The 20,363-nt window shown below is 46.9% G+C and overlaps 1 protein-coding gene and 1 long non-coding RNA gene across 2 annotated transcripts in view; one reads left to right on the top strand and one right to left on the bottom strand.

Moving 5' to 3' along the window:
* The window catches only part of LOC309674499, a 40,730-nt gene extending 22,006 nt beyond the window's left edge, over nucleotides 1–18,724 (bottom strand). The window contains exons 1-2 of the long non-coding RNA XR_014269400.1: nucleotides 18,661–18,724; nucleotides 18,340–18,408 (exon numbers count right to left, since the gene is read on the bottom strand). This is a non-coding gene — a long non-coding RNA (uncharacterized lncRNA). The remainder of the gene's footprint in view (nucleotides 1–18,339; nucleotides 18,409–18,660) is intronic.
* Nucleotides 18,725–18,869: 145 nt separating this feature from the next.
* Nucleotides 18,870–20,363, top strand: part of PPP2R2D (protein phosphatase 2 regulatory subunit Bdelta) — a 32,314-nt gene continuing 30,820 nt past the window's right edge. The window contains exons 1-2 of the mRNA XM_082486253.1: nucleotides 18,870–18,962; nucleotides 19,323–19,415. Coding sequence (XP_082342379.1) covers nucleotides 18,956–18,962; nucleotides 19,323–19,415 — 100 coding nt within the window. The 5' untranslated portion in view covers nucleotides 18,870–18,955. The remainder of the gene's footprint in view (nucleotides 18,963–19,322; nucleotides 19,416–20,363) is intronic.

Below are 20,363 nucleotides of genomic sequence, written 5' to 3'. Positions count from 1 at the left end.
AAAAGAAATCAAAATACAATCCTTATAACCTCAATCAATATTTAAAACTATACGGGCACAGCTGTGGATAATGCCTCCTGCCAGCTTTCCAGCCCACAGCTGTTCGCCAGATTGCCCTTATCAGTGTAAACACATAACCTGCAAATGACACATCATTCTGCTGACAGTGTTCTTGCCAACGCGTAGTGAAAGATTCGAGAACATGCCGCCCATAATTTACTTAGCCAAAACAGTATTAAATTGATACTCTGATAAGCTCAGTATTGTTTGTTCACCAAACCTCAAAACTCACATTGTTCCACAAGAAGGTAACTGCTTAACAAGATGTAGCGAGATAGCCAACACCTTGCTGTGTACATGCATGACTGTATATGCACGGTTGTGCAGGCAGGGCTAAGACGCAAAGTCAGGTTCTGTACGCAAAGTATGATAAATTGTGAAGAGGACTTGAAGGAGGGGGGACTGAGTCAAAAATATATAGTAGAGACAATAACTCTTTGTACTAATTGACTAGTAGTAATTCACGACCTAAAAGACAGGCCTGATCAAGAAACGGACGAAGCAAGAAGCCTTAAGACATTGCCGAGGACAGCTCCCGATAAGGACTAAGAGAAGGCCTTGAAAAGCGGCTGAAACCAACCCTGCGGTCTGGACAGAGACCAAAGAAGAACTGAGTCTGCGCAGGGACAAGAAGTTACTTGCGGTGATGAAGAGGAATCAGCAGCCTTCATCCTCACGACCCTCAGCGACCACCACCAGGAGGCATTGCGCAAGCGCAGTTGGGAGCAGTTTAGGAAAAAGACTTCTTAGAGCTAATTTTAATACAAAGCGGGGACAGGTTATGCATATGTATAGGCGTATTGGAAACTCTTATGATTATGTAATTAAGTACTATATATATTTGAGAAGGCCGCTGCATTGGGCGCGCGCCGGCGGTGGAGTGCGACTCCCGGGCCGCCCAGCGCTGTTTTGCTTGCTGCCGCTTGCTAATAAATACTTCAAATTTTAATTGACTCTGTCTCACATCAATTTTGTGGGATCAACTTATAACAATTTTGGTGCCGTGACTCGGATAGAGGCAATCTGGTGAGAAGCCCCAAAAGGGGAGGCGCCCTGCTGAAATTCAGCAGCCCTGGCTGGGTGCTATCCCATCACATCCTCTACCGACAAACCCTAAATTCGGCAACAAGCAAAAGAAAGCCGGCAAACCCTGTAATCTTTGTGCACGAAGCCCCGAACGAAGACGCAGGAACGCGTGAGTATAGGCCAGTTATCCGTTCGGTTGGGGTTGGGTATCCCGGAATGTGATAGTGTGAGACGTCCACCGGACTTAGTAGCCCACCGGACGAAGCGAGTGCGGACCCCTTAGTAGTGCGGTTCTCATCTCCCGCGAGGGACTGGGCCACGAATAGGGGGAGCGTGTGTGTGTGTGTAAGAAGGCACTCCGGAAGATGGGACAGAGGAAGAGCAAGCCCTCTGATCCCATGGGTGGATTGGGACCTCATGTGAAACCCCCCCCAAATACCACCAGATGTGGATTGGGACCTTATGTGAGACCCCCCCCAAATAACCACCAGACAGTCCGTTAAGTTTAATGATCAAGTATTGGGATGATTACCCCTCTAGGCGGGGTAAGAGCAAAGTAAAATTGATTCACTATTGTATGGAAATATGGAGAGAAAGAAACAAATAAGAAAAGGCTTATATTGGCCAATTTAGATTTGTGATCAGTCTGACTATCTTGGTGCAGATTAGTGGTAAACGGCAAATGGTTTAAGATTTAAGTTACACGTAATTGGCTATTGTTTTAATTGGAAAATCTTGTGGTGTGAGTGAGAAGTGTAATGGGCCCTTTTATATGACTGAGTGAGTGTTTGAGTGAGTGCGGTGCAGAGTTTGTGTGTTCACCCTAAGTGAAAAGGATTTTTATAATGGAGGAGAGGGAACATCGACATAGTCCAGGCGCAGACATTACATGGCTACTACAGCGGCCAAACTGGACTAATCAAGACACTGAACATAAAACTCATATGGTGGATCTGCGCACCAGAGTTGATCAAGGAATTAAAGAATCTGTTCCTCAGGGACAGAATATAAATAAAGCTCTTGGTGAACATCAAGGGAAAGATGAACCCCCCACTAAATGGCTGGACAGATTGCGACAGAATCTGCAACTCTATTCAGGGCTAGATCCCACCACCCCTGTGAGACAAGTTCTGTTGAGAACTCAGTTTGTGGTAAAATCATGGACAGACATTAGAAAGAAATTGATGAAGTTAGAAAACTGGCAAGAGCGAGGATTAAACGAGTCGTTGAGAGAGGCATTGTTCTCGCCCCTCACTCTCGGGAGGAGACTGGGCACGGGGCCATTGGTTCCAACTGCAAGGTGTCATAGACCGAATAGTGGTGTTGCACGAAGAAGCTAGAGCTAGAAAGAGAAAAGGGAAAGCTACTGTTGGTGCTGTGCTGGGAGCGTGCCTGGCGGCTGCGGCGGAGGGCAGCAGGCGGGCGCCCCGCCAAGAAGGGGCGATAGTCGCCCCAATACAATCGGCACCGGCGCCGCTGCAGGAACAGGTCCTAGAAACCGAGCGGGCGCTAGAGCAAGAGAAGAACAAAAACTTAATATTGGAAGAGAAGCTAAGAGTTCAGCTCCTGAGGGAGTCAGACACCCTCGCTGAGACAAAAGTAATGCCAAAGGGAAAAGGGGTGCGCCCAATTTATCGTCAGGAGGATTAAAAAAAAAAAAAAAAAAAAAACCAACACAAAACAAAACAAAAACCCAACTAAAAGACGCCACAGATAACACCCCCACATGTACCCACTGATAAAAACAGAATCCCCTTTACCGCCACTGAATTGGCCAAACTACGGAAAGATTTTGCTAGGATGGCAAGGGAATCCGAAACCGAATACGTGTGGAGGATATCCCTGTCGGGGGGGGCCGGAATCACGTTATCAGAAAAGGGCGCAGAGGGATATTGGGGCCCTGGCGTTTTCCTCACAGCGGGCGACCTCCGAGCCCCATGGTCTCTGACCCAGAGAGCCGCATATTGGTCGGGGGGGTGGGGGGGGGAGGGAGGCTGAACCCATTGAAGAGGGGGGGAAGTGGCTCAAGAATTAATAAATTACGGAAGGAAATATGGGCCAGTAAGTCGGACTTACCAAAAAGTAGAAACCAGAGCAGAGCGGACGGAGCAGCCGGCGAATAAATCATTGTTTAGTTGTTGGGGTTTTTTTCTGGAAGAAGGCCTGATCTAACAAAAAAAAAAAAAAAAAAAAAAAAAAAAGAGACCTCTGTTCCAGCAAGAATTGTGGCAAGTAGGACTGCAAAAGGAGGTGCCCCGAGACTTAATGGATGGGCTCCCCACCAAAAAGCTAGAGCTCCTGGTGCGGAGGTGGTCTGAACAAAGACCCCCGCCCAGACTGAACCCACCTTCGGCGCCACCCGTGGACGTGGGGGAAGGGTTCAAGGGAAACGAGAAGGTGGCAGAAAGCTAAATCCTCCGCCCCCCCAGGGTGAGGGGGGAGGCAGAGGGTGGATGTTTATTAGACAACTCATCTGCAATAATAAAGGAGACTTACTAATTACAGTTGCAGTAGGGCCAAGGAAAAAGCCCGTGACTTTTTTAATTGATACAGGGGCCCAAATTACAGCAGTTAATCGGAGTGAGGCAGAACAGTGCGGCATCTCGGCCCCTTCTAAACACCTAATAGTACTAAATGCTTTGGGGAAAACCCAATCTGTGCCCACGACTCCGGTAACCTTGTGGCTACCAGGAGAGGAAAGTCCGGTAGACACCATGGCGGTTATAAGGCCTTTCCAAATGAATCTCCTAGAAATAGATGTTTTGAAGGGAAGACAGTGGCAGGACACCCAAGGGAACTTACGGTCTTTCGGCGTTCCTCAGGTTAGAGGGCTAACCCAGAATTGCAGTGCGGCACTGCGCCTGCTGCAAGCGGCACCTCCCCCCCCCCCTTCCCGCTTGTGAAACCCTACCCGTTACCCCTGGGGGCGGGGGAGGGCATCTCCCCGTGTGAGAAGACCTGAAGAAGCAGAGAGTCGTAGTCCCGACACAGTCCCCCTTCAACTCTCCCATATAGCCCGTGAGAAAACCTAATGGGAAATGGAGATTGGCTGTAGACTACCGGCGCCTCAGTAACAATACGGGCCCATTGACGGCTGCCGTGCCAAACATCGCCGAGTTAATCGCCACCGTTCAGAAACAATCTCACCCGGTGATAGCAACAATTGATGTCAAAGACGTGTTTTTTATGGTTCCGCTGCAACCTGTGGAACAGGAATGCTTTGCTTTCACGGGGGGGGGGGGGGGGGGGCAGCAGTATACGTTTACTCGACTGCCTCAGGGATATAAACACTCCCCCACAGCAGCTCATCATGTACTGGCCCAAGAGCTTGAAACCATTCCCATACAAGAAGGAGTTAAAATTTACAAAGACACCCCCCCTGACGGGGTGGCTCAGCGCGCCTCCATAAAAAAATGGTATGCTCAAATAAAACACTATTGCGATTTTTTGTGACAGAAGGGACTGCTAAAATACTGCCTATCCAAGATGAGGCGAACTTGGATAGGGAGATGCCCCCAACTTTCCCCTGTGATCAGAGTCGCTCCCCCATTCTCGGAGCAAGTTTTAAATGCATAGTTTACTGATGCTTCGTCGAAGCGAGAAGAGGAAGTTTAGAAGTACCGGGCTGTGGCCCTTCAAGTAGAAAAACCAAGGAGCAAATCACTACAGGAGAGGGCAGTGCGCAGGTGGGAGAGCTGGTTGCAGTGTGGAGCGTGTTTCAAGGTGAGAGACAGACTCGAAGACTGAGAGTGCAGAGACCGCCTTTAAATATTACAATTAGATAAAGTATTGATCAAAGTCTGGAAAGAATCATCCCTGACTCCCTGTTGGGAGGTACCTTTTCTTGTTTTACTCACTACAGATTCTGCTGTTCGGACTGCTGAAAAAGGGTGGACTCACGCAAGCCGAATCAAAGGACCCGTTCGAAGTTCCCATTAGGAGGCAACAGGAAGCCCAGACAACCTAAAGGTTACCTTCCGAAGAAAGACAGATGAATGAAAGTGTCTTTTGTAGAGATCCTAACTGTATTTGTTATCCCTTTGTCTGTTATAAGTGTAAACTTTGTAAAGAAAAGTAGTGGGTCCACTGCCTCTATGGGTATCCTCTTAGTATTTGTCATGAATGTTATAACTACAAAAGGAAACTAACTAAACAGGCATTACGCATAAGAGTTGCAACCGGGAAAATCATAAAAGAATCTGAGAAGTGGTAGAATATCTTTGCCAAAGGCATGAACCCTGAGAGGTGGTGTCTCTATGCAAATGAACCTTGTTTAACGGAGGCCAAAATTGTGCAGGTGACTTGCGGACGGACAGTGTCTAGGATAGGGTGTAGAGCTTAGGTGGTGAAAAATAAAAACTGACAGGCATGTAAGTCAAGGTGAGCTAAATATGAAGGAGGTTCCCCTGAAAAATACGACTGCTGCCGAGAAGATGGTACCCCTCGCTGCTCTAAGCAACAGAGTAGGCAGAGGAAGAGGCCGAGGCGTACTGCTGTGGGGATTGAGATTAATGAACCACCTCCAGAAATGACCCGTAAGGCCCTTTGACTTACAACTCCCAACCCAAGCAACCTTAAGACTTTCCCCAAGTCTACACACTCTCCCAGGAAACAAAAGTAAAAAAAAAAAAAAAATCAAAAAAATTGCCAGAGATCTTGAGATACCTATAGCAAAGGCAAGAGCACTCCACCTTTCTCAAATCTGCAAATAAGTCTGTGTACAATAGAAGTGTTAGTAATGACAATAAAGCAACAAAATAGTTGCAATTGTAAAAAGCAGACTAGAAGCAGCTCCTTTAATGCTTATAAGAGCCAAGTATGAATCCCTAAAAGGGATACCAAAACCAGAAGAGACCTTTATTTTAAGTCAACAAGAGCTTAAGCGGTTTGATGAACAAAATAGTAAAAAAAGTAAAGGGGGAAATTCTGATAAGCTCAGTATTGTTTGTTCACCAAACCTCAAAACTCACATTGTTCCACAAGAAGGTAACTGCTTAACAAGATGTAGCGAGATAGCCAACACCTTGCTGTGTACATGCATGACTGTATATGCACGGTTGTGCAGGCAGGGCTAAGACGCAAAGTCAGGTTCTGTACGCAAAGTATGATAAATTGTGAAGAGGACTTGAAGGAGGGGGGACTGAGTCAAAAATATATAGTAGAGACAATAACTCTTTGTACTAATTGACTAGTAGTAATTCATGACCTAAAAGACAGGCCTGATCAAAAAACGGACGAAGCAAGAAGCCTTAAGACATTGCCGAGGACAGCTCCCGATAACGACTAAGAGAAGGCCTTGAAAAGCGGCTGAAACCAACCCTGCGGTCTGGACAGAGACCAAAGAAGAACTGAGTCTGCGCAGGGACAAGAAGTTACTTGCGGTGATGAAGAGGAATCAGCGGCCTTCATCCTCACGACCCTCAGCGACCACCACCAGGAGGCATTGCGCAAGCGCAGTTGGGAGCAGTTTAGGAAAATGACTTCTTAGAGCTAATTTTAATACAAAGCGGGGACAGGTTATGCATATGTATAGGCGTATTGGAAACTCTTATGATTATGTAATTAAGTACTATATATATTTGAGAAGGCCGCTGCATTGGGCGCGCGCCGGCGGTGGAGTGCGACTCCCGGGCCACCCAGCGCTGTTTTGCTTGCTGCCGCTTGCTAATAAATACTTCAAATTTTAATTGACTCTGTCTCACATCAATTTTGTGGGATCAACTTATAACAATACGAACTACCCAAACAACGCTCCAACTGAGGAGGAATCTATTAGCATTACACCCTAATTCCCAGCAGCCAGCTTCATTTTCTGTCTGATTGCACAAAAGTGTCGGGACGCAGCATCTGTCCACGTTACCTCCAGTTTACACGGCAGTTTGAATATAGTTCCCACCGCCTGAATGCTCAAGACAAGGACAAACATAAATCTCCATAACCCTGTAATTGAGAGCGCCAGGATGGACGCGCAGTGCCCGCAGCAGGATGGGTGAGGCACACGGGCAAGGTCACGGCGCCGCGCAGACAAGCAGGAACCCCACATTGTCTCAGCCCTCAGCAGCAATAACAGCAAATCCACAACCGCAGAATGACCCGCTCCCCAGCCAACAGCCCGGCCCTCTCAGATCCCACCCGCTCCTCTCAGGGCTTTGCCTAATTCTGAACATCCCGGTGTGCCCGGACTTTCTCCGCTGTCTCACCCGTACCTCTTGTCCCCTGGCAATCTCTTGGGCTACTTCAAACTGCTGAGAAACTGACAGGTATTTTGTTCCCCGGCTCTGCCATCTCCACATCTCGGCACCCTTCTGCTGGCACTCCACAAGAAGGCTGCGGGCTGGAGAGGAGCACAGAGACAGGAGACAACCACCTCCACAGAAGCCGCTAAGCTGTTTCCAGGCAGGTGGCTTCAGAAAGAGACACCGAACTCATCTGCCACAAGGAGACTTTTGGTCCAGTAGCTTATTAGCAAGCCCAACTCTCCCTATGGCTTCCCACGTCTCTGAAATCGCTGCAGAGAACGATGTTGTTTTGATTAGAGGAAAAACACGTCTTCCAGTTTCTGTCAGAGTGCCTGAAACCCACTGCTGAACTTGGGATGGTACTGGGATGGTACCTGTGCAAGACAAGTAATTGAGAGGTTCATACAGGATGGAGAAAAAGCAATGATCAACTCCAAATGAAACTGGACTGATGAACATCACTCAGCAGCACAGCTTAGGGCAGTGCTTTCAAGCTCTCGATGGAAAAACGTTTTTTCATGACGTTTTGAGATATTTTCACCAGCTGTTTATCACTGCTTCTTCCCATCCTCCGGGTCTGGGGAGGCTGAAGGCACACAGGCCCTGCGCTCTCCTGTTCCCCTGTGGCCATTCACCAGCCTGGAGCCCTCAAGAGGGATTTGGGGCTTTCTTGGGATGCTTCAAGAATTAGTATTTATTACATGCCTAAGATAACAAAAGATTTTAATATGAAAGATTTGTAAAATGAGAAGTACGATGCCTGTTTGTGATGTGCTGAAAGCAGAAGAACCTGTGAACAGGCTTGTGCTCTTGCATCAGACAGTAGACAGTAAATTATCCATGGCCCAGCAATGCGCCCTTGTTGCCAAAAAGGCCAATGGAATCCTGGGCTGCATAAAGAAGAGTGTGGCCAGTAGGTCGAGGGAGGTCATTCTCCCCCTCTACTCTGCACTGGTGAGGCCACAACTGGAATACTGTGTCCAGTTTGGGGCTCCCCAGTTCAAGAGGGACAGGGAACTGCTGGAGCGAGTCCAGCGAAGGGCAACTAAGATGATGAAGGGCTTGGAGCATCTCCCGTATGAGGAAAGGCTGAGAGCGCTGGGACTCTTTAGCCTGGAGAAGAGAGGGCTGAGGGGAGACCTTATTATGGCGTACAAGTATCTAAAGGGTGGGCTGAAGGAGGATGGAGCCAGGCTCTTTTCAATGGTTCCCAGTAACAGGACGAGGGGCAATGGGCACAAGTTAGAACACAGGAAGTTCTGTTCAAATACACGGAAACACTTCTTTACGGTTCGGGTGACAGAGCACCGGCACAGGCTGGTTCGTGTGACAGAGCACCGGCACAGGCTGCCCAGAGAGGGGGTGGAGTCCCCTTCTCTGGAGGTTTTCAAGACCCGCCTGGATGCAGTCCTGAGTAATGTGCTCCGGGCAATCCTGCTTTGGCAGGGGAGTGGGGCTGGGTGGTCTCTAGAGGTCCCTTCCAACTCTGAAAATTCCGTGATTCCGTGATCAGAGCAGTCCCCCAGGAGTCAAGGTGGTTGGACAGGTCACCACCAAGGGGAAGGCTCCCATAGCCCAGACATCAGGAGAGGAGAGCTTTGACAAAAACATTGGCATGAGGATAAAGAGAAAGGTTAAACCTTGGAAACACTGCACAAAAAGCAGTGACGTTTAAAAGCACTAACCATACGTGTACTGCAACACTGGAATGTGCTGAACGTACAGCTAAAATTGTCCGTCTGGGTGACACCAAAGCAAAGACCTAACAACTCCTGCCACGGCAAACCTCCCTGCATGCATCTTCCCAGGCCACCAAACAGTGCCTGTAACACACCAAAATAACAACCTTAATACTGTTTTTTTTTTTAATGGATATGCCTTTGTTGGCAGCTTTTATAACATAGAAATGTAAATGAATCAATGCAAAAGGCTTCATTTTGCAATTTTGACTTAAAAAAACAGTTTAAATGTAGAGACAACTTGCACTACTAATAAAACTTGTATTATTATACAGCTAGAATATTCCGTTTCGGTCAGTAACCCTCAATTGGGAAGCGTCTGTAAACACTTTATAAGCTTGAGGTAATAAGAATACAGGGTAGTTCAAATAATTGAAACAAATATTTAGCAAATGCCTGTGTTCCTTTTCCTCAGACTGCTGTTTGCCCTGGCCCCCTTCCCAGCGCAAGCCCATATTTAACAGCTCGTACAGTTCTGCTGAGGACACAACCACAGCGTCACCCAGCACTGGAGGACAGAAGCTAACGTGCCTTTCTTCAGCTGACCTGTTTGAGCAGAAACATTCAGCCAACAATCCCCATAGCCAACACAAAACAGTACCTACCATGGTGACAGCCCTGCAACTTTGCTTAGATTATCTGCGATACTACATGTTCTGGCACATGTTTTGTTGTGCAGCTAAGAACTTCCGATGAGCTGCCAGTCCCTCCAGCTAGGGGAAGGTTTCTGACTGCTGTTCCTCTTCTGAAGCCTGGCACGTGCCTGTAGCACAGTGACATCGCTACGATACCCCAGGAATACATGCATGGCTGTCTCGCAGTGCTTAGAGCCCAGGACCCACTTAAAGGCTTGCAGGTCCATTTCCTGCCACGTTTTACAGGTCAAATTGTAACTAGCATAAGCAATAACATTTTTCTTTTTTGATAGAAACTTATGGTTAACATTCTGGAAGACCTGCAACGTGTGTGAAGGTCATAGCAAATTAGTGCATCATTGGCACACGTGTTTTGAATAATAGGGACTTTTGAGGGCTACATGAGCGCACACAGATGTGACGCGAGCCTCCCTGGCATCAGTGGAGAGCATTGATAACTTCAGCTGGCGTTGAAGCAGCTCGTGTACGGGGACAGCGGCTCTCTGTGGGGCATTAGGCTTGCCCACTGTTTGCTACAGGCTGGAGCACAAAAGCACTCTTAATGCGACAGCTCTTGCATCCCACCAAGCTGCACATCATCGCACACAGCCTGCCTCTCCAGCAGGAACGTTCCTGTCTCTACTTACATTCCTGACGTGGCACAGTGGTGCAATAAAACTATCCAAAATACAGGTGGCAACTTTCACTGGTTTGGAATTTACTCCTCTTCGCACACCATTAATGCTAAAAGGTGCACAGGACAGACAGATTTAAGGTAGAAGAATTTTATAATCCTTTAAGATTTTACCATATCAAGCCCGTAGTAAAATGCATATTCTGTAACCAATATCCACCGACATCTCAAGCACTCTGTTTGAGTCTTCCAACCAGACTTAGCTCTAGCATATGTTACTGCTACTTATTTCAGTACTGAATTTTCTCCTTTATTTCACTCTTGCTTAAACACTCTTATGTTCTTTTCAGTATACTTTTAATTCTTACTGAAAAGTCAATCAATTTAAGAGGATGATAGGTCTGGAAGCCAACCAAACTTAACATCACCCTGTTGGACAAATCGTAGGCAGTGTACTTGCCTCCCTGCGAAGAAAAGACTTCAACAATTCATCTAGTCCCACCTCTCTTAAAAACACCCACATTGTTTAAGAGTTTCACTTAACGCTTTTCCCAAATCAAAGCCTCATGAGCAGAGCACCCCAGGGGGTTATTATAGCACTGCTGCTAGAACATGCATTTCCTGCAGTAGCTAACAATGAACGTAGAAGGGCTTGTTAATCTTGTTTATTTTTGAGTCATGAATTTGGTCCATATGGCCCTTTGACTTTTGCCCCTCATGAAATCATACACTGCAATCAACATGGTAAGAGGGGAACAAAAAAACGTCTTCATTCAAGCCTTCATTACTCAAAATAGAAAAGCTGCGGCAAGTAAAAAATGGCATTTCCTACATTTCTGCATAGCACTGCACACAGGTCTCTTACGTGCTTCACTTTGCAGCCTGTTCCAGTCTTCAAACAAATAGGTGTTTTCCTAACTTGAGTGTTTTCAGTAGCGTTCAAATACTTTCTCTTCAAAGACATGAGTTTCTTTTTCTTTTCCTCTCCCCTTAAGCATCCACATCAGTTTAAAGCAGGAAGAAATACTTTAGCGTTGAATAAGCCCTACACCATGCTCAATTTGCCATACTGTTAAAATGTAGGTAACGACTGACTTCTTAAAGTCAAAGGAGTGGAGTATCTGCAGCCACACCTAGCTAAAGAAGTGACTCATAACTTGGTTGTGACAGGTTTATAACTTTTCTTCTCCAGTGGAAAATGAACAAGTTGCAATTAAAATCTGGGTGAGGCTGGACAAACCCAAAAATGTTTGGAACTATTCTGAAGTTTTAATTGAAGTTGCACAGAGTGGAGCAGCTGTGGGCTGGGTAGGAATGAGACTTTGACATTTAGCAAAGTGTCACAGAACAGAAATCTTGCTATCACAGATATGACTAATTCACTTCTGAGTCTGACATCCGTCTTCTCCAACTTGTGAGATCAAGATAATTTCTGCTTTAATTCAAGAGAAGCAGAAGGATGAGCAATTCCATTCAAACCAAATAATAAAAGTTCCCTTCAGAGGTAACCTGAAAATGAATATTTTAGCAAGATGTTCATAGTTCATCAGCTGCATAGGTCTTAAAATAGCATAAAGGGCCATCTCTAGATGTACAGCACATCACAGAGAAGTGATACCAACCATCCCCAAACCCAAGCCTATTCAGGTAAGAGAGCACCATGTGTTCAGGGAAGCTAGCTCCTAAGCCACTAGGAGGAAACACAGCAAGTGACAAAATGGAAATTTACTTGATTTTCACGACATTAACAAGATTGCAAACATTCAGCTCCCATTTTAAACTGAAAGACCACAATGACACACCTGGTTCCTGTTGATAGCTATTCCAGTGGAGAAAGAAATGGATAGTACCTCTGGAATGTCTGGAACGGCAATCAGCAAGCCCTGAACCAAAATGGCAGGGACTGGCTCTGGGCAGGACAAAGCAAAGAACCACTTATGTCAAAGGAAATAATAACCTTAAAGCTAACTGAGATGAATCTAATTTGAAAGAAGACAGAATTCCTAGCTTTCATGCAAATAAACCACACCACCCTCAGCAGTGCTGAGTAAGGAGGAAAGATGTGCATGGGAAGGGAGGTCTTTTAAGGACTTTACCTGACAGCAGGGAAAGCACGCAGAGGGAACAACAACTAGGGTTTGCTGGCACTTTTCTGCTTTGACAGAAGAAAACTGAAATGCAGAAACAGATTTCCATCTGCACAGAACATACTCTCTGAACTCACCTTAGAACTAAAAATTAAGGGCAGCTCTGATCAAAGCAATTACAGCCTCATTACATTCAAACAGAGCATGTCCACTGCCATGCTTCATGTTCTCTATGCCATAAAACTATTTGTATGAGCCAAAGCAATCGGAAGAAAGAGTGCAAACAGATGCAAAACCATATGGAATTGTTCTAAGAGTATTTTGCTAAATATCCAGCAATCCACCGCTGAGGAAGTAACCCACCTTCAAGGAGAACTGAAAGCAACTATTACCTATTACCATCAACCACACGACTTCTGTAAAGCGGTACTACAGGCAGGAGACAGAAAGGAGGATATAGAGGAAGGACTTAATTTTTGAAAAGAAAGAAACTGAAAATATGGCTTCTGTGATGACATTCTCTGAAGGACTGCAGGAACCTCTACTGGAGCAACCGGGACAACAGGCAGAGTTTTGAACCCTGCTGAGAGTGGTACCTGGAGAAGCTGGGTTGTTCAGCTTTCAGACAAGGGTTTCAGTGGCCTGGGCACCATCAGAGACTGCGGAATGCAGACAAACAGTGGAAGGCTCCAACGCAGCAGGAGAAACACGCCGGAAAGAGAGACTAGGGCATGCTGGTGGTGGTGTGCTACAGCAAACACAGAATAAAATTAAATAAAGAAGCCAACTACCAACCATGAGTCCACATGGACTGAAATTACAAGCCAAAATATGATGGCTATAGGATTGATCAAAGTTACTGCCTGTCTGCCAGGATGGCAAAGCTGACTGCAATATGCTAAAGGGTAGCCGAGAGGAGAAAAGGGCAGGAAAGGCAAAGGAAAGTTGCTCATCATTTTCCCCATCTACATAGACTGGGCCACAGAGGCCAAACTAGGCAGTAATCTCCAAACTTAATCTTAGCTACTACCAACTCCTGTTTTATGGAACAGCAAGTTACTGCACAAAATGAGATGTAATCCCTGGCTTGGTCCTGAGTAAAATGCAAAACCATTTTCGCATCCACACCAATGTAATTTAGTAGAAAAGTCTTGTGACTCCTCAACTGGGCACACAAAGCAACCATTCCCAAGATCCTCTCCCAGCAGCAACGTTTGTGACATTACTAAAAAAGTGGTTTACATAGAAGTGTTCAGAGAGCACTGAGAAGCTGCCTGAAGTTTTTGTTTAGCTCAAGATCTTTCCTTATAATGCCAGAGAGCAATTACTGGATCACAGCATGAAAAACACAATAGAACAGATATTTTCTTCAGTCAGGAGGTGATTCAGCTATTGAAGAGTTTCTTTTGTTTCTATTTTCAGAAAAAAATCACTGCTTTCAGCTGTCTAAAGCTGACATTCCCAAGGTATATTCATCACGACTGTCAGCTGCAGCAAAGGTCTCTGCAGTTCTTTCCTTCTCCTCACATTCTTTCCTCTCTAAACAACCGTGTGAAACGCCTGACAATACTACTGGAACGTACGCAGGACAAGAAATTGTGACTAACTAGGGCATACTTTGTCTTCGCAGCTGTAAGCAGAGAGCAAAGCACATGTCATCATCCACAGAAGCTACCCATAACACACAAATGAAATGTGCGGCAGCAGCCAAACTAGCACTAGGAAAAAAACATTGTGCTGCTTATTCCTGGAAGAGCTCCCCTCGCTGGTGCCGTGGATCAGCTGGGGCCAGGCTGGCAGAGGCGGCTGCAATGCGTCACAGGATTTCTGCACGGGACGTACAGTCTGGTGGCAGTGAGGAAGGCGGCGGTGCTGCCTGGAAGACTGGTATTTCGGGAGAGCAGGAAGCGAGAGACGAGCTGAACCGCAAGTTTTAGGTCATTAGGCTGGACATGAAGAAAGGGACTTACTCTACTGAGGGGCTTGGATGCAAGGATTGTCTGGTGCAGAAAAAGCGAGAGTCTAAATGACAATATTCCAGAGAGAGGGGGGTCTGTAGCTCCCGGCTTTGGGACAGGTCTGAGAGCAAGCATCCACCTACCAGGGGGTGGGGCGCAAAGACAATGAGGGCAGCAAACTTCTGTTAAACAAAGACCAGTCTAAGGACTGAAGTCCAGAATATGTTTATATAACATATTGATAAATACAGTGTAAAAAACTACAGGTAGTAAGACTAAATACAGGGCTAATAACTTACCATACCAGCAGATTTTCTCTGAAATTTGGAAGACTGACAAAAATTCCTTTGGAAAAAAAATCTGTTGTTCTTCTCACCTAAGAATAATCGTATGTTTTTATGTCAATTAGCATGTGCTATGTATCTATTAGTGAAATCTGACTGTATGCCAACCGGTTGTATTTCACTCTATGATAAATGCTATTTCTATGGCTTGCATTATGTTTTTTGAAGATAAAAATATACTTTCAGCATGCTTTTTTTTCAAAGCAATAGTAGTGAAAGACCGCTACCAAACCACCAGCAGAGTTCAGGGCTTCATTTAATCATAAACAGATAATGGGAAATATGACGAGAAACAACTGCTGGTGAGTTGGCAGCAACATTTCACACAGCATATGTCAGGGGGCACGAAGCAGCTGGCTAGGCAAGATACTATTTTGAGAGAACATTTGGAAACATCGCTGTCACTAGCTTTTCTTGCTAAGTGTGGCAAGAGCAAAGCGTCACTTTCTTCCAAGCGCAACTCCTAAATACATGACACTAAACCATTAAACTGGAAACAGCCACCGCAAACACTCCATGCTTTAATTCTGAGAATTATACAAATGTATTACACCCACCCGCGTCCCACTGCTTGTGCAACGGCCACCCCCCCGGGGTTCCCCAAGGCACGGGGAGCTGTGCACAGGAAAACTTTCCCAGCAATCCGATACAAGTGCCCAACACAAACTTCCAGGTAGAAGCAAGCGAGCAAAGTAATATTTTAAGAAAGTCACACGCAAGTATCAGACAACTGTGAAGAGGTTTATAAACTACAAAACACCCAATAGATTACAGTGGGCTGAGTGTTTTTCAATCAATGCATTCTTTTGAATTTGAGCTCCAAACTTCAGGAAGCTTGTAAAAACTTAATAGTTCCTTCATTTTAATTAACCTATTCTGTGAATATAATCAATGAGAACAGGTGCGTTCTGCATATGAATTTAACTTTTATTAAAAAAAAAAAACACTTCACAAGAATATAACACTTTAAGAAAAGATCCTGCTCATAAAATTGCATACATTAGAAAATGAACAAATGCATGCACCCATTTAAAGAGACTAACTTAATTAATAGCTATTTTAACTTCAGTTTTAAAATTAGTAGAATATCCTCAAAACAATTTAGGTATATCAACATTTGAATTCTCTCTCAGGTTATACATACTCATTAATTTACAGGAATTTATGGCATATAAAGGCATCTAGTTCACTCCAAAAGCACACATTAGTGCACAAAAAAGTGGCAAAAAAAACCCAAACCTACACACATACAAAAATACTAAGGTAAGAATTAAGACTGAATGTATATCGCAGACTCCAACCATTTCGGCTGGGAGGGACCTCCGGAGGTCATCTGGCCCAAACCCCTGTTTAAAGCAGGGTCATGTTTAGAAGGTAGCTCAGGCTGCTCACGGCCTCAGCCAGTGAGTAAAGACCTTCCCCAAGGACGGGGCCTCCCCCACCTCCGGGCCACTGGTTCCAGCATTAAAGCACCCTCCGGTGAAGAGCCCTTTCCTTACATCTAACCTGCACTTCCCTTGCTGCAACTTCCACTGACTGACTTTGGCTGTGCACCACTGAGCAGCAGTTGTCCTCCACCTTCCTCACAGTCACTCCCTAGATGGTTGAAGACATCCAAAACACAGACACAAGAAATACCCAAGTTTTATTTATGTTTAAAATTTTACCATTACACATACAGCTCACCATAATGGCAACATGATGCACACAAGAAAGCTGGTAAGAATACTGAATTTCCACTGATTTTTTTATTTAAATTTTAAATTGATGTTTCCTGTTAAAAAATTCCTAGAAGCTCAGGTCATAGACCTGATTTGTGACCAGTAGCTGTCATCAAGATTTAAGCAGACTCAGGCCAACAGTGTGACATAAAACCTCCCCTCTCAGTTCAGTAACGGAACGAAGCCAGTGTTTACTTCAAGCTGAAATAAGATTTCAAGGCACAAGGCTTAGTCTGCGGTGTATCTATACCCATGCTGCTCATAGCATGCATAAATTTAATGTTTTTTTATTTAAATGTTTCTGTTGCTAATACAAAGCAATAAAAAACACTTCAAAAATAAAAACTTCGAGACTGAGTTCCTTTCAAATTAAAATTAATACCATTTGGATTTCCATTAGTGAAATACTCTTCATGTCTTGATACAGAAGTTTCAGGTATCCCTAAAATTATGAAACACATATAACACTAATTTTATATATGGATATAGCTGGCTAATCACTATGGGCTGATTGTGAAAGTCAATCAAAAAATAAAATGGATAATTTTCAACAGGCAAGTAGGAGTTTTGCTATGCACAGAACTTGTCCCACAAGTTCTCTCTGCAGAGCAGAGACTACATAATAAAATGCAACTAATACCCACTTCCCTTGAAAGATTACTTTCCTATACCTACAAAGGAGACACACTCTTCTGAGTGAGGTAAAAAAAAAATATATTTTTAAATACATAACACACGGCATAAGGAATAAACAATACCAATCAAGTAATCAATTCATAAATGGACACAGGCATCATACCAAGAAATTTAATAAGGAAAACTTAAGTCAAATACATTTCTATATCTAAGGTACCAGGAAGAAACTGCGAGCCGGGAGCAGAAATCACCTGAGAGGAACATTACTGAACCCAGGCAAGCTAAGTCCTTTTGCGGAGAATTAGGGGTGTTCAGTCTGGAGCAGGCTCCGGGGAGACCTTAGAGCCCCTTCCAGTCCCTAAAGGGGCTCCAGGAGAGCTGGGGAGGGACTCTGGATCAGGGAGGGGAGCCATAGGACGAGGGGGGACGGTTTTAAACTGAAAGAGCGGAGATATAGATGAGATATTAGGAAGAAATTCTCTCCCGTGAGGGTGGTGAGCCCCTGGTGCAGGTTGCCCAGAGAAGCTGTGGCTGCCCCATCCCTGGAGGTGTTCAAGGCCGGGTTGGACGGGGCTGGGAGCGACCTGGGCTGAGGGAGGTGTCCCTGCCCAGGGCAGGGTGGTTGGAACTGGATGATCTTTAAGATCCCTACCAAACCCAAACCATTTTGTGATTCCGTGATCTTCGAGGTCCCTTCCAACCCAAACCATTCTATATATCTTCTATGATTCTGGAGGACTTACAAGTCAAAAATATATCTATGCAAGAGTCTTAGAAAAACACAAAATTTATTTTCATTTCTTTCTGGCTTTGGGGATTTATGGGTAAAAATTGTATCTTCACAGCTTTCAGTTTCTATGCTGATTTAGAAAAAAAAAAAACCAGCATAATAGTGCAAAACTAAACAGAGCATCAGTAATATTCACAGCTTATGAGACCAGAGTGTGCATCTCTGCAGCACTCCAGAGACACCAGGAAGGGATGCTACCTAAACACTTAAATGCTCCAAGGCACCAGGTGCATGCAATTATACTCTATTTACAAGACACCAGCTGCATTTCCTGACACCATCACAGCTACACCACCACCTGGGCTTCACAAACCCAGACAGGGGACGGGCCCCCACGGGCTGTCTGCCTGACGAGAACTCTCCCTCACATGCTTCAGGTTCCCCAGGCCGTGCCCAGCCCAGCCCTGACCCTCCATAAACCCCTGCAAACCCCCGGGGAGGCCAGGCCAGGCCAGGCCAGCTCACCTCACCTCACCTCACCTCACCTCAGGCCAGGCTGTGCGCGGTGACCCCTGAGCTGTCCCCGGCTCTGACACTCGCTGAAAGAGCAAACAGACAAGCAGCAAGTTCATCGTTTTAGGAAGCATCACAAACGCCCAGGGGGAAAAAAACTAAAGCAAAAACAAATCAGAAGGCATATCGACGAGATCATTCCCACAGCTGTCCCCACCCGGGACCGAGACCGCCATGGCAGTCCGGGCCCGCCGCGCCCCTTATCCTAACGGTGAGTGTGGAGCCCCCCGCTCCCCGCCTGCCTGCCGCCGCCCGGGCAGCGCCTCCGCGACGCGGACCTCCTTCTTCTCCTCCTGCGCCTGCCCTGCCCGCGCTGAGCCGAGCCCGTCCGTCCGCCCCGCCGGGTAGGCCACCCCCAGCCTGGGCCGCCGCCGCCGCCCGCGCTCGCCCCCTCCCTGAGGAGCGCCGGAGCGATGACGTCACCGGATCAGGCCGACCGGCAATGGGCGCCATTTTGAAACCCCGAAACCTCCCGCGGCGGCAGCTCCGTGCGGCGGCGGCGGCGGCTGCGACCCGCTCCCGGCCGGCGCCTCCCCCCCGCCGCGGCCCCCCGCCCCACCGGCACCGTGCGACATGGCAGGTGAGGCCGCGCGGGCCGGCTGCGCTGCGGCTCCGGCTCCGCTGCGGCTCCAGCTCCGCTTCGCTCGCTGGGCGGAGGGCGCCGCGGGAGCCGGCACGGCAGGCCCGGCCGCACCGCGCCGTGCGGACCCGGGGGGCGGGAGGCAGCGCCCCGCCGGCGAGGGGGGGGGGGGAGGACACCGTGGGGAGCGGGGCTGCCCCCGGGGCGCCGGGCCAGGCCGCGGCGTGCGGCCGAGGCGGTGGGGCCTGGCGCGGCCTGGGCCGGGCCCCGCTGGGGAAGGGGCTGGGCCGGGGGCGGCGGGGGCCGAGGGGACGGCGGGGCGGCCCTCCCTCCCTTCACCGCCCTCTCTTCCCTCTTCAGGGGTGGCAGGAGGTGGAGGCGGCGGCGGCAGCAACGATTTCCAGTGGTGCTTCTCCCAGGTGAAGGGGGCTATCGACGAGGACGTGGCGGAAGGTAAGGGGAGGGCCGGGCCGGGCCTCTGCTGTGCCTCAGGCTCCCGGCGCCGGTGGGTGCCGACCCTCGGCTCCCGCTCCGCCGGGGCCAGGGGCGCCAACACCCTTTTTTCGGTCCTCTCTCAACATCTGTGTCACGCCCGCACTGAAGGAGCCGGGGCTGGGAACGGCTGAGCTGCAGCATCTCCCCAGTCCGTGCCCGCGGCTCGGAGGATGGGGTGTGTGTTGCGATGACTAAGCTAGCGCCCGTGCTTCCAGGGCGGTGTACCTTTTTTGGGGGGAGAGCATAATAGAGAAGACTTCCTCCTGTTCTTAATTCTGATCGCTGGGGAGAAAAGGTAATGACAGTGATAAAACACAGGGGAGAATAAACCACAAATGGAGTCTGTCAGGCTTGTCAGGTTTCACTCTGCAAAGAGAGCAACAGAGTGAGTGTGTAGGTCTGTCATTTGTGCTTAATTTAAAAAGTAGAGTTTAAAGGCTTCCTGCAGCTGTGAAGAGATTTCATTCCTACTTGTTAACGTTTGGAAGCTATAAATAGGGATATTTAAGTAGGGAGAATGGGCACACCTTTGCATTTCTCTGAAACTTTCTAAGCACAGCGTGTTTTGGAATGAATAGAAAATAAGAAATGTTTTAATTGGAAAAAGCATTTCGCTGTAGTATGTAGAAACAATGTGAAGTTTTCCTTAACTTTGATGAAAAAGTTCTTTTTTTCCTAAATTTTCTGTGTTCAAACTGTTCAGGCTGGCAATACTGTTTAAAAAAGAAGGTGTGAAGTATGTGTGTGAAAGATAATTCCATGCTGTTTATTTTATTTTTACTGCATCAACTGAAATAGCTGTATTTGCTGTATTTAGTGAAATAACTTGCAGTGCCAGTGTGTGGTCGTCTTGGGTTTTGGATTTCTTTTTTCACTGGATGCAGTAAATATTTTTTCCTACTGTCT

This window comes from Vanellus vanellus (genome assembly GCF_965231255.1).
Source record: "Vanellus vanellus genome assembly, chromosome: 7".
Classification (NCBI taxonomy): domain Eukaryota; kingdom Metazoa; phylum Chordata; class Aves; order Charadriiformes; family Charadriidae; genus Vanellus; species Vanellus vanellus.
Note: the sequence above shows the minus strand (reverse complement) of the source record. Positions and strands in the feature narration are given on the sequence as shown.